We start from the raw sequence: 12913 nt of genomic DNA on the forward strand, positions 1-12913 counted from the left end.
TTTTGCTTTGGACTACATTTCCTCACTGTTCTGTTTGACAGTTCTCTGTAAGGACACCACTTTTTCTTCACTGTACTCTGTAGGAAAGACTGTCAAGGCTGTCCATCATTGACATTTCTGCAAAATTTAACTATTGATAATAACACAAAAATTGTTAAGCCATCTCCTTGTTTTAGGTCAAAGTAAACATAGAAACATAGAAAATGACAGCAGAAAAGGGCCACGGCCCATCTAGCCTGCCTACACTAATGACCCAAGTAGTTTGATTTATCTCATGAATATGTATAGTTCTAGCCCTGTTCTTCGTAATGTTCATGTAATATGCTGACTCATCCTATTTTATTGCAGCAACCATAGCACTTTGCTTTATGGATATATCTTTTTAAGCTTGTATGCTTAAAAGGGAGTTATCAGTTGACGGATCATTCAAATATCCATTCTCTGAATGAGCAGCTTTTCCAGAAGTTGTATGCCATCAGTCAGGGAAGTTAAATCCTTGGCTCTTTTCTTCCATTTTTTATTGGCAGCATAGGCCTTAATCTCACTCTGAAGTGTAGCTTTTAGTGCATCCAATTTAACACAATAGGGAAGTGAACATGGATCATTGAATATAATATATTCAGTTATGGCATGCTTCATATACTTGACAAACTCTTACTTCAAAAGGAGCTGATTATTAAAGCTCCATGTGGAGCAGCTCTGTTCTGTCTTAGACTAGTCCATTGAATGCAAAATTCTATCATGATACTGCCCATGTCCGCTTCATTAACTCTAGCCAGCAAGCTGAAGAAAATCAGAAAATAGTTGATTCTACCGAAAGACCAGTACAACTGAGAGAAAAAACTGAAATCTTTGCTCGTGGGAATCAAGTAAGCCCACAGTATGGATCTGTAATGTCACCTAGAGCTTGTATAGGTATGTGCGATGCACAAATGGAAGAAATAAATAAATATTGATAATTATCTAAAGGCGGGTTGACATTGCCAACCATTACAACCAGTATATCATCAAGTAATATTAACTCTTCAAGTAGGTAGGACTCATGCACTGTTTCACCCAGTCAGAATGCCGTTTGTAGAAACATGGAAACACCAGGCCAGTGTAGTTCTTTAAACAAAATCAGATTTTTATTGTTGGTCAAACAAGCCAGGATTGGACTTTCCAAAACAGAATCAGTCTTTCAGAGAATATAAATAATTATTGCAGTTCAACAGGAAAAAAAATGAAAGCAATTTTTCTGCATAAAGTTATTATTTCCAAAGTTCAAAAATGCACACCCTTTCTCCCCCCCCCCCCCCCCCCCCGGTATGAACAATACTTGCCCCAGTATGGTCCTTCTGGTAAGAGTATCTTGTGGAAGTTATTCCTTCATAACTTCCCTTCGGTATGTAAAAGTTCACAGGCCAAAGAAATTAGCTCAACTCTCCCTTGAAGCAGGGAAAGAGCACAAAACTTAAGCCCCAGCTTCAGAGCTTGGGAGTTCGTGACACTCAGCCCAGTGTTTGTTCAAGGGCTTTATCTCAAACTTTTAAACAAATAACACAGCAGAGAGTCTTGAGATTAGCTTTCAGTCTTAGCAAGGCAAACTCCTGGGAGCTCTGTTCTGATGGAGAAGGTGTCAAAAGCGTGCGAGGACAAAGGCGTGCCGACAACCAAGCGCAGACAACCGAGCGCAGGGCTTCATCGCGCCGAAGAAAACCTGCATTTTAAAGGGCTCTGACGGGGGGAATGGGGGGGAACCCCCCACTCTACTTAATAGGGATCGCGCTTCCTCACGCTGCCATGTTGGGGGTATGTGGGGGGTGTAACCCCCCACATTATACTGAAAACTTAACTTTTTCCCTAAAAAAACAGGGAAAAAGTTAAGTTTCCAGTATAATGAGGGGGGTTACAGCCCCCCAAACCCTCCAGAACACCAGCGCGATCTCTATTAAGTAAAGTGGAGGGTGCCCCACCAACACCCCTCGTCGGAGCCCTTTAAAATAAGTTTTTTCTTCGGCGCGATGAAGTCCTGCGCTCAGTTGTCCGCGCTCGGTTGTCGGCGTGTCTTTGTCCTTGCACACTTTAAACTATGAACTGATGGAGAAACTCCTATCTCTTACAGACACTATTAAAGACTGCTATCCATACCTTCTGGGCCAGCATGCATTTCCCCAAAAGAGTTAGAAGTAATCCATTCATTCTTCTATGGAAATAGTTTACAGGGTCTGAACTCAAGCCTGGCAAGTCCTCAGTCATTTCTACATCACGACACTTGCCTGTGTGAGGGGAATGACTCCTCCCTTCCACCTCTGGCTTGGCTTCTGACCTTTTCTCAGGTCTGTTCTCCTGTCTTGCCAGTTCTCCCTGCCTTTGCTATCAGAGCACTGAGCTTAAATAGAGCTAACCCCTGCCCTTCTCTCTTGGGAAAGAGGCTTGGCTCCAGCTCATCCAGGTAGTGAGCCTGATTACCCCTACTGGGTAACTAGGGCTGAGCTTTCCTTAAAGGAATATGATTCCATTTCCTGTCCTCATGAACCTTACCAGGTTTGTTTGGTTTTTTTTTTTACTTCTTTTAAACCTGGAAGGTACATACTGCTGAGGAACCTTATACTGCTGCCTTTCAATAGCTGATTCAGGATTTGAGGGATAGTCAGCCCACTCTAACTCTTTACGGTTTACTTGGTCAGCTCTTCTGACCAGGGACCGTGCTTTCCTTTCCTAATCCCTGGGACAAAGGCAGAGCCCACAGTATTGAGATCTTTTAGTCTGTCCCTATTTGCCTTATGATGTAGACCAGGGATGTCCAACCTGCGGCCCGAGGGCCGTATGCGGCCCCGTGAAGTATTTTGTACGGCCCCGGTCAAGGGTGATGCAGTGTTTTCCTCTGCTGCTTCCGGGTGTTTACCGTCTTGCCGGCTCCCTCCTCTGTGTTGCAACAGCGTTTGCGTGTTTGTGCGGCTCCAGAAACATTTTTGTCGGCCAATGCGGCCCAGGGAATCCAAAAGGTTGGACACCCCTGATGTAGACTGTCGACCATTTTAATAGCCTTCCTCTGGACTGACTTCATCCTGTTTATTATGTTTTTGTTCATTATATTTGATATACCGTTTAAGCATATTACAGATCTAAGTGGTTACAATAAAATACAGGTACTTAAAATTTCCCTATCTGTCCCAAAGGCTCACAATCTAGCTAAAGTACCCGAACAAACAATTATTAAGATAAAGAAAGAAAAAAAGATATAACAAAATTCCAAGAATGATGAGGGGGGAAAGAAACAGTATTAGATCACAATAAAAGGTAAATAGAATGGGAAGCAGAATATAAAGAAAATTAAAAACAAAACAAAACCAGAAAGATGCAAAATAAAAGTTCATTTTGGCTCAGTTCAGTGTCAGGCCGTAGCAGGATGGGAGAGGAAGTAGGCTGCAGTCGATCCCTCGATGCTAATCTGGTTTGCCTCTCCCCTTGTTCGGTATCCCCATCTGTTTGCTTTGTTGCTCTGCTTCTGACCTGGTCTTATGGTCTGAAATCCCCCAGTCCTCCTTTATTTTTCAACTTCACTGTTTTTTTCTGGTTTGACTGTTGGCTTCAATCCAACAGTCAAAAGGCCTCCTGCTTGCTGTTGGGCGCTTGTTTTTCAGTGACGCCTCTTGATTTGAAGGAAAGAGAGAGAGAGAGCTGCTGTAGCTTGTAAGGAGGAGCTCCATGTGAAAAATGCCGCTGTCTGAGGTGAATCGCGCTCCAGCAGCGGGAACCTGTTTTACTGTTGGCCTGCTGATGTGGAGGGTTTTTTTTTTTTACGGCAGCTGAAGCCAGATCCCCGCCATCCCCAGAGAACGAGCAGGAGAACCTCCGACCCTCGATCGTCGGACCAGAGACAGAAAAGGCAGAATCCGAAAAGACCAGCAGGCCCTGGCAGAAGAGGCAGGATACGGAACCTCCATCAGCACCGGTACCGGGCCATGAATCATCCAAACAGGTCAAGCTGCGCCACCGAAGAGTCGATGGAGCCCAACTCCAGTCCCTCCATCTGAGCCAGCACCCCAGAATCACCACCTTGAAACCAGATGGCGGGTGCAGGCAGAAAGCCCCCCTGACTGTTAGACAGGAGCCAGTGGTCAAAACGATCTTAATTTTTAAGGAGCTATTTACTCCAGAGCCAAAAAGAAACGGATTAAAAGTGAAATAGATAACACAAAAGAATAAAATAAACATAAAATATTGAAGAAAAAAAAAAAATAAGCAGGGTAAAGGAAAATATAAACTGGGTGAGAGAGACAGCACAGCAGATGACTTAACTGGCTGCTGTTTTGGAACTTTTTGAAGGTGTGGTCTCCAGAATTGTACACAATATTCTAAATGAGGTCTTGCCAGAGTCTTATACAGAGGCATCAATACTTCTTTTTCCTACTGGCCATACCTCTCCCTATGCCCCCTAGCATTCTTTTAGCTTTCACCGTCGCCTTTTCAACCAGCTTGGCCACCTTAAGCATCACATACTATCACATCCAAATCCCACTCCTCTTTCGTAACATCCCCTAACTACCCATGACCTATCCATTTCTGCACCCCTATTTTTAACTCATGTCAAATTTAGTCACAGATCCCACATCTAAATTTACAAACGTAACTTGTGATTGATTTTAATTAGCACCCATAATTGCTTGTTAAAAAGCCAATTATAGACACTAATTAGCTTGTTCAATTAAGCTGCATGCACAATTTGGATATGTGATCAAAATTGTGTCACAATTTATTGTGCTTTTTATGGAGTTAGGGGATAATGCATTTATGGACCTTCTCAGAAAACATCACTGGGGACAGTATTCCTGGATCATTATTATTGGGCAACAGGGTTGTTGTTTTTTTTTTTTTTTTTTTGGGGGGGGGGGGTTTGCTTGTCTCTATTTCATGGGTTAAAGTAAAAAGAAATAGGATTGAAAATTAGGGAAAATGCATCTCTGAACACTATTTTGTAAAGTAAGATGTATAACCGGTTTAGGATCTGGCTTTCTTTCAGTAATAGGAGAATGCATGAACTCATGGATATATTGAAAATTAAGAAAAATATGGATCCTGGCTGAATATTGGCTGGGACCCTTATAAGATCCAGCAGCAAGCATAAGGTAGCATGGCCCTGGATATTTAGGCTCGGATTCTATAAACAGTGTCCCAATTGTAGGCAGCAGTAGGTGTCGTACTGCTGTCTAACCAGCCAATCGGGACACACGTGTTTTGTTTTTTTGTTTTTTTAAAAGCTCCTGAGGCAAGCAGCCTACTTTGGAGGTGCCTCTGGGAGCATAGGGAGTCACGCAAACCCGCCTAAGCTCACTTAAGGCTAGGCGCAGGCGTGATTTCGCCCGGAAGTAGCCGTAGGCGGACCTAGGTGGCCATACACGTCTCCCTAGGCCAGTGGGAGATTTGTAAAATGTAGGCCCGATTCTATATAGGACGCCCGGTGGCTTCTGAGACCGGGCATCCTATATATTTGCTGTTGGGTCTAATTCTGTCTGTATTGGTCAGCCTTAAAAAAAACCCAAAACAAACAAACACTGACTCCCCCCAGCCGAATATTAACTGGTCTTAAGATTTTGATTTCATTAACTTCCACTGACCCCTAATGCTTCCCTTTTAGGTGAATTGGGGCCACATTGGGCATGTTTTATAAACCTTGGAATTTTACCTTTGTACAATTTTTAGTGCTCTCTTTTGTCTTTATTGCTAGCAGTTTGTCTCTTTTCATGGTTTGTTTTATGTATGCATTATACTGGAAGATATGTTTAGTAGGGCTACGAGACAATTAAGGCTGGCACACAAAAACTTGTATTTTAACTAAACTTGAATGCTTTATCTTTTGCTGCCCTAACATGTGCATATTTTTTTACATCTTCTGTAGGTTCTAACTATGCGAGTCCCCGTCCGGCACTTGCCAACATGAACACAAATGCAGCTGCAGGTCTGGCCTCTGAGCACATCCCTACTCCAGGGGCAGCCTTGTCCTGGCAGGCTGCTATCGATGCTGCCCGGCAGGCCAAGTTGATGGGCAGTGCTGGCAATGCAACTATTTCCACAGCTAGTTCTACACAGAGGAAAAGGCAACAATATGGGAAGCCGAAAAAACAGGGTACCACTACCGCTACCCGTCCTCCTCGGGCACTGTTGTGCTTAACACTGAAAAATCCAATCAGGAGGGCCTGCATCGGCATTGTTGAATGGAAATATCCTTTTTTTCTCCCCCCCTCCCCAAGTATTTATGAAGGCATCAGATACATTTTAGTGTGTGTTATGACCACAATGACGGACAGAAAAAAAAAGGGATAGATTGATATCCTCCTGTTATAAGATGGTTTCATGACTGGTTTCTTTATTCATGCAACTTTTTATTCACTGGCAAGTAATATGAAATATCTCTGCTTTACTCTAATGGTTACAAATACTCTAGCACAGTGTTCTTCAACCACCGGTCCGTGGACCGGTGCTGGTCCACAGAAATTTCCTGCCGGTCCACAGGGCCAGCACATGCATCAGGCCCAAAACAGTGTTCTTCAACCGCCAGTCCACGGTGCAATCGATGCGGCGTTATCTTCAAGCCAGCTCTCTCTTCCTCATTGATTCAGTGCACAAAGCCATAGGCAGTGGCTCCTACGCGTGTCCTGTGCCTGAACCGGAAGCCTTCTCTCTGACGTTGCACTGCATTAGTAAGGAAGATGGAGCCGGCCTGAAGATAATACCGGGGGGCCTCATAAAATGGCAAGGTAAGAGGCCAGAGGGTAAGGCATAGCATGGAGGGAGGGAAACAACAAAGGTAGTGGGGAATTATTTTGTTTTTGAATTTAATGATTGAATTATGTCAATTTTGAGAATTTACTAAACTAAACTAAACTAAACTAAGCCTTAAGTTTATATACCGCATCATCTCCACGCAAGCGGAGCTCGACACGGTTTACAAAGCTTAAAAATACAAGAAGAGGGGAGAGAGAGTTTACAAGGGCATATGAAAAGGGGGGAAGTAGGAAGGAGATGTTATATATTAGAGAAAAGCCAGGTTTTCAGTTGTTTCCGGAACAGCTGGAGGGAGCCCAGGTTTCGCAGCGGGATAGTGAGATCGTTCCAAAGGCCCGTGATTTTGGAGAGGAGGGATCTTCCCAGTTTGCCTGCGTGGGGGATGCCACGTAGAGAGGGGAAGGATAGTTTATGTCTGTGGGTGGATCTGGTGGTAGCAGGCGTTTGGGCGAGGAAGAATAGAGGGATTAGTGGCGGAAGGATGCCATGAATTATCTTGAAAGCTGCTGTCAGTATGCTTTGTGTAGTTTAATTTTGTGGTTAACCATTGTGTATTGTTAATAAGATTGGTATTGTGTATCTGTGAAAAATGAATGGAAAAAATAGTGTTACAATTAATACTATTATGGGGACGGGGTCTGGGGTGGAGATTGGGTAGAGGTGGGCGGGGTCTGGCCCACGACTTAGCACATTGTTCTTCAACCACCGGTCCATGGACCGATGTCGATCCACAGAATAATTCTTTTATTTCTGCCGGTCCATAGGTATAAAAAGGTTGAAAAACACTGCTCTAGCAGATGCTTAAGAGAATGGCCTTGCCCACTAGAAACTACAAGGTCTGAGTATATTTATTTTTTAATCTCCAAGGATATGCTCATACATTTTTCATTTAGATTTCATTTGGAGGATTTATATTTTCCTTAAAACAAAATAAAAACAACAACTTGTAAACCTTTTTTTTCTAATGTGGCATAGTGTAATTCTGTATTAGTAAAGTTACCATTGTAGGTCTGCAAATTGGTTTTGAATAGTAATATTTGATTTATATAATTTTAAATCAGGATTTCTCAAACCAGTCTTCAGGACACACTTAACTAGTCAGGTTTTCAGGGTATCCACAATAAATATGCATGAGATAAATTTGTATTAAATGGAGGTAGTGCATACTAATTGTGAATATCCTGAAAACCTGGCTGGGTAGGTGTATCCTGAGGACTAGGTTGAGAACCTCTGAGCTAAACTAATATATGTTAGACACAGTCATATAGAACACATATTCATAAGACTTACCATAAGGGAACACTCATGGGGCCCTATTTACTGGTAATCTACATTAATTATTTCCAGCAAAAATCACGCCATTAAAGACAAATCGCAGTGTGTCCAAAATTATTATAATAAGCAAAAGAAAAAGCCTCAGACTATCGGAGAGATGTACCCACACTCTTCCACCCAAGCATCATAGGCAAAAAACTTTCGCATGTGGTAAATAATAGCAGATAGGAGCTTAGAAAAAAATAGCCAAATGGAATACTATTGTAGAAAAACCACTATTAGCGAAAAAGCATTGCTAGGCCGACGATCGTTTCGTAGCAAAATGCCACTGCCTCAGGGCCTTGAAAAAACACCAGGCTGTCCTATAAAGACAAATGTACATGAGAAATGATTTATGCTCCCCTGCAGACAAATATAGAAAAGTAACAGGAAAACTTTCCTTTACTCACTTTTCAAAGATCAAAACCACTGCGTATAACCACAGACTGAAAGGCCAATCCATTAAAAATGCTGGTCCTTCTACTGTACATGCAAACGGCTTGTTTTGAACATTTTTAATTTGGATAGGTTTTTTTTGTCAGTAATGGCAAAAAATTTAGACATCTAGCTGGACAAAATATCTAACTAGGCCATTTTTGAAAAGAAAAGTTAGATGTCTTGCAGGTTCAAAATTGGCAAATTTCTTCTGCCCGATATTTGGATGTCTTACGGGAAATGCCCAGAGTTATACTTAGATGTCCTATTGAAAATGCCCCTCCATGTCTTGGGGGGAAGTTATCAGCATGGGCTATCATTAAGGTGTGCTAACAAACTGAGGCCCCCTTTTTATTAAGCCATTGTAGAGCATTTTAGCGTGGGCCGGCAAGGAAAATACTCCGTCGCTCATAGGAATTGAATGAGTGTTGGAGCATTTACGTCACTGGCCCTTGCTAAAGCCATGGCTTGATAAAAGGGGCTCTGAATGCACACCCATAGAATATTTTGTACCTGCTGGTTTTTTTTGGCACTTACACTACATACTGTATAGTCAAGAAACCTGTTAGTAGTGATGCGTATAGTGTAAAATTTATAAATTTGTTGAGCCTTTTTGCCTGATTTTGGATGCCTTTTTAGTTTATTTCACATACCCCCCCCCCCCAATTTTATGAAGCCGCGTTAGTGGTTTTTATCACCGGCCATGGTGGTAAAAGCTGTGATGCGAATAGAATGCTAGGTATTATCAAGAAAGGTATTACAACCAGAACGAAGGAAGTTAACCTGCTGTTGTATCGGGCGATGGTGCACCCGCATCTGGTGTACTGCATCCAGTATTGGTCGCCATACCTTAAGAAGGATATGGCGATACTCGAGAGGGTCCAGAAAAGAGCGACACAATTGATAAAAGGTATGGAAAACCTTTCATATGCTGAAAGATTAGAGAAACTGGGGCTCTTTTCCCTGGAAAAGCGGAGACTTAGAGGGGACATGATAGAGACTTACAAGATCATGAAGGGCATAGATAAAGTGGAGAGAGACAGATTCTTCAAACTTTCGAAAACTACAAGAACAAGAGGGCATTCGGAAAAATTAAGAGGGGACAGATTCAGAACCAATGCTAGGAAGTTCTTCTTTACCCAACTTGTGGTGGACACCTGGAATGCGCTTCCAGAGGGTGTGATAGGACAGGGTACGGTATTGGGGTTCAAGAATGGATTAGATAATTTCCTGGAGGAAAAGGGGATAGAAGGGTATAGATCAGTGGTTCCCAAACCTGTCCTGGGGGACCCCCAGCCAGTCAGGTTTTCAAGATATCCCTAATGAATATGCATGAGAGAGATTTGCATATAATGGGAGTGACAGGTATGCAAATCTCTCTCATGCATATTCATTAGGGGTATCTTGAAAACCTGACTGGCTGGGGGTCCCCCAGGACAGGTTTGGGAACCACTGGTATAGATAGAGGATTACTATACAGGTCCTGGACCTGATGGGCTGCCGTGTGAGCGGACTGCTGGGCGTGATGGACTTCTGGTCTGACCCAGCGGAAGCACTGCTTATGTTCTTAACTCCTATGAGCGTCGGAGTTTTTACCACTGTGGCCAGCAATAAAAAAAACCCTAACGCAGCATCATAAAAGGGGGGAGGGGGTAATTTGTTTTAATAAAATGTTTAATTTGCACTAATTAAAAACTCATATTAATTTATGTTAAATCAATTTATCAGACACTAAGAGGCCCTTCTATTAGCTGCGTTAGGCAGTATCATGCATCTAACACAGCAAAAAAATAGCCTGATGTTAGTTTCGGCTTTTATGCTCTCTAAGCATGGACTATTTAATTTTTCAGACAGGGACATGGAAGGGATGTGGACATACTAATCAGCTAGCACACTGAATTACCATTGCATTGACTGGTTAGCATGTCCATAACATGGGAGCCCTTAGGCCCTGATGCCATAAGCGACACCTAAAAATTAGGCATTTAGATACGCAACGCATAGCGGCTGTCAATCTATAGTTAGACGCCATTAATAGAATTTAACCTTGCGGTGCCTAAATTGGACTTAGGTGCTGATAGGCATCAAAAGAGGTGCTCCCTATTTATGCCAGGGTTTTTTACTTTTTTATTTTATAAACTACAGCACTGTAGTACATTTGATTGAATACAGAAAAATATTACAGAGATTACACCATTTTATACAATTAGTATATAGAACCATAACTTTATCCACCCACCCATCTATCAATTATTAAGAATACAAGACAACTTTATTTATTACATTGATACGAAGAATTAATATCAATTTTTCAATTACCTCTCCCTCCCCCAGCCTCCCCTCCACCCCGGATGTGTAAGGAAAAACTTAGAAGAAAAGTACATAAACCATTAATGTGAAGCAGCAAATAAAGCCAATGGACTCCATACTTTGTTAAATGAAACACTGGACCCCAAACATTCTGCATTCATTCTCTCATATTGTATGTATTACATACATTTGTCCACCAAAATGTGTAGTTTAATCTATCATGGCTTTTCCAATTTTTCATGATCAATTGAACAGCTATTCCAGTCAAAACTAGGAAAAGACAGATTTTTAATGTGTAACATAGTACCACAAATTATGGCTTCATATGTCAAGGGAATATCCGATTCTAAAACAATATTTATTTGTCCCCAAATTGACTTCCAGAAACTAAATATCAGTGGACAAAAAAATAACAGATGATCTAAAGTCCCTATATCAGCATGACAGTGCCAGCATCTATTAGATTTGGAACTATCTAATTTTTGCAAACGAACTGGGGTCCAAAAAATCCTATGTAATAAAAATAACCATATTTGCCTCATAGATGCTGATGCTGTACATTTCAACATTCAAGTCCAAATTCATGGCCAACGAGATACAGAAATATACTGTTTAATCTCGATGCTCCAAATATCTCTGAGACTATTTTTAGGTTTTTTATTCAGAAATTCAGAAAAAAAATTCAGAAATACCACTGGGCAGCCTGATGTCCTACTAAATCTATCTGGTAGCAAAGGATCTGCAGGCTATAATAATTTTTAAAATTTTTCCATTCAGGGAACCCACTCCGAATGGCCTGCTTGAACTGCAACCACCTATACTGTTGAGATTTCAGAATGCCAAATGATTGTTGCAGCCGTGAAAATTCCAGCAATTTCTCATTACATATAACATCATCCAATGTCCGAATGCCTACCTGCATCCAATTTTTCCAGGCGATCCCAGCACCGCCCACTTGAATCTTGGAGTTTAACCATAAGGACTGCAAAGTAGATTTTATTATAGGAAGATCAGCATAACATTCACCACTTTCCAATCTTCCAAAATCCTTCCTGATTTGATCGACAGTTCAGCTAGAGCCCCTTTCAGTTCCTTGATTACCCTCGGATGGATGCCATCCGGTCCCGGGGATTTATCCTTTTTAAGCCTATCAATCTGCCTGCATACCTCTTCTAGACTGACCATCACCCTTGCCAGTTTCCCGTCTTTGTTTTTTGCGTATACCTATCGGCTTCCGGTATGTTGTGTTGTGTATATCCTCTTTGTTAAATACAGATGCAAAAAAAGTGTTCAGTTTGACGTCAATGGTTTTGTCCTCCTTTAGCACTCCCTTTATTCCATGGTCATCCAACGGCCCCACTGCTTCCTTCGCGGGTTGTTTCCCCTTAATATATCGAAAGAACGGCTTGAAGTTATGTGCCTCCTTGACTATTTTTCCCTCGTAATCTCTTTTGGCCCCTCTTACTGCCTTATGACACCTGCTTTGATGTTGTTTGTGCTTTTTCCAGTTTTTGTCCGTTTTTGACCTTTTCCATTCCTTAAACGAAGTCTTCTTGTCTCTGATCGCTTCCTTTACCGCTACAGTGAGCCACACCAGTTCCTTGTTTTTTATCCTCTTGGATCCCTTGTTGATATGCGGTAGATATAGATTTTGCACTTCGGTGGCTGTGTCCTTAAAAAGGGACCATGCTTGCTTTAGTGTTTTTACAGTGCTTATCCTCTAATACTTTTTTTTTTAAATATCTTTATTGAATTTTCAAACTACAATTGTGCAACAAGTAATTCATATACATATAATATTACAAGAAAAACACGATAAACTTTTCAGACATTAAAGTACAATTATATTTTCCCCCACCCTCCCACCTAATAGTCATGCTTATCCTTTTCTTAATCTTCTTCCCCACCATGAGTCTCATCCCTTCATAATTCCCTTTTTGGATGTTCAGTGCCGTGGCCTTCGTTCTGGATCGATCTTTTGGCCCTTTCTCCAGGTTGACGTGGATCATATTGTGATCGCTGCTTCCCAGCGTCCCTTCTACTTCTACACCTTGCGCCAGTCCCCGTAGTCCATTTAGAATTAAGT

General features: G+C 41.8%; 1 protein-coding gene and 1 long non-coding RNA gene across 23 annotated transcripts in view; one reads left to right on the forward strand and one right to left on the reverse strand.

Annotated features, from left to right (window-relative positions):
* CACNA1C (calcium voltage-gated channel subunit alpha1 C) overlaps positions 1–12913 on the forward strand; it is a 1333094-nt gene that overhangs the window by 190913 nt on the left and 1129268 nt on the right. For all 22 annotated transcript variants that reach the window (XM_033951116.1, XM_033951118.1, XM_033951120.1 and 19 more), the window contains one exon: positions 5882–6203. In XM_033951116.1, coding sequence (XP_033807007.1) covers positions 5882–6203 — 322 coding nt within the window. The remainder of the gene's footprint in view (positions 1–5881; positions 6204–12913) is intronic.
* The window catches only part of LOC117363431, a 54688-nt gene that overhangs the window by 18727 nt on the left and 23048 nt on the right, over positions 1–12913 (reverse strand). The window lies entirely within an intron of this gene.

This window comes from Geotrypetes seraphini, chromosome 7, assembly GCF_902459505.1.
Source record: "Geotrypetes seraphini chromosome 7, aGeoSer1.1, whole genome shotgun sequence".
Taxonomy (NCBI): Eukaryota; Metazoa; Chordata; class Amphibia; order Gymnophiona; family Dermophiidae; genus Geotrypetes; species Geotrypetes seraphini.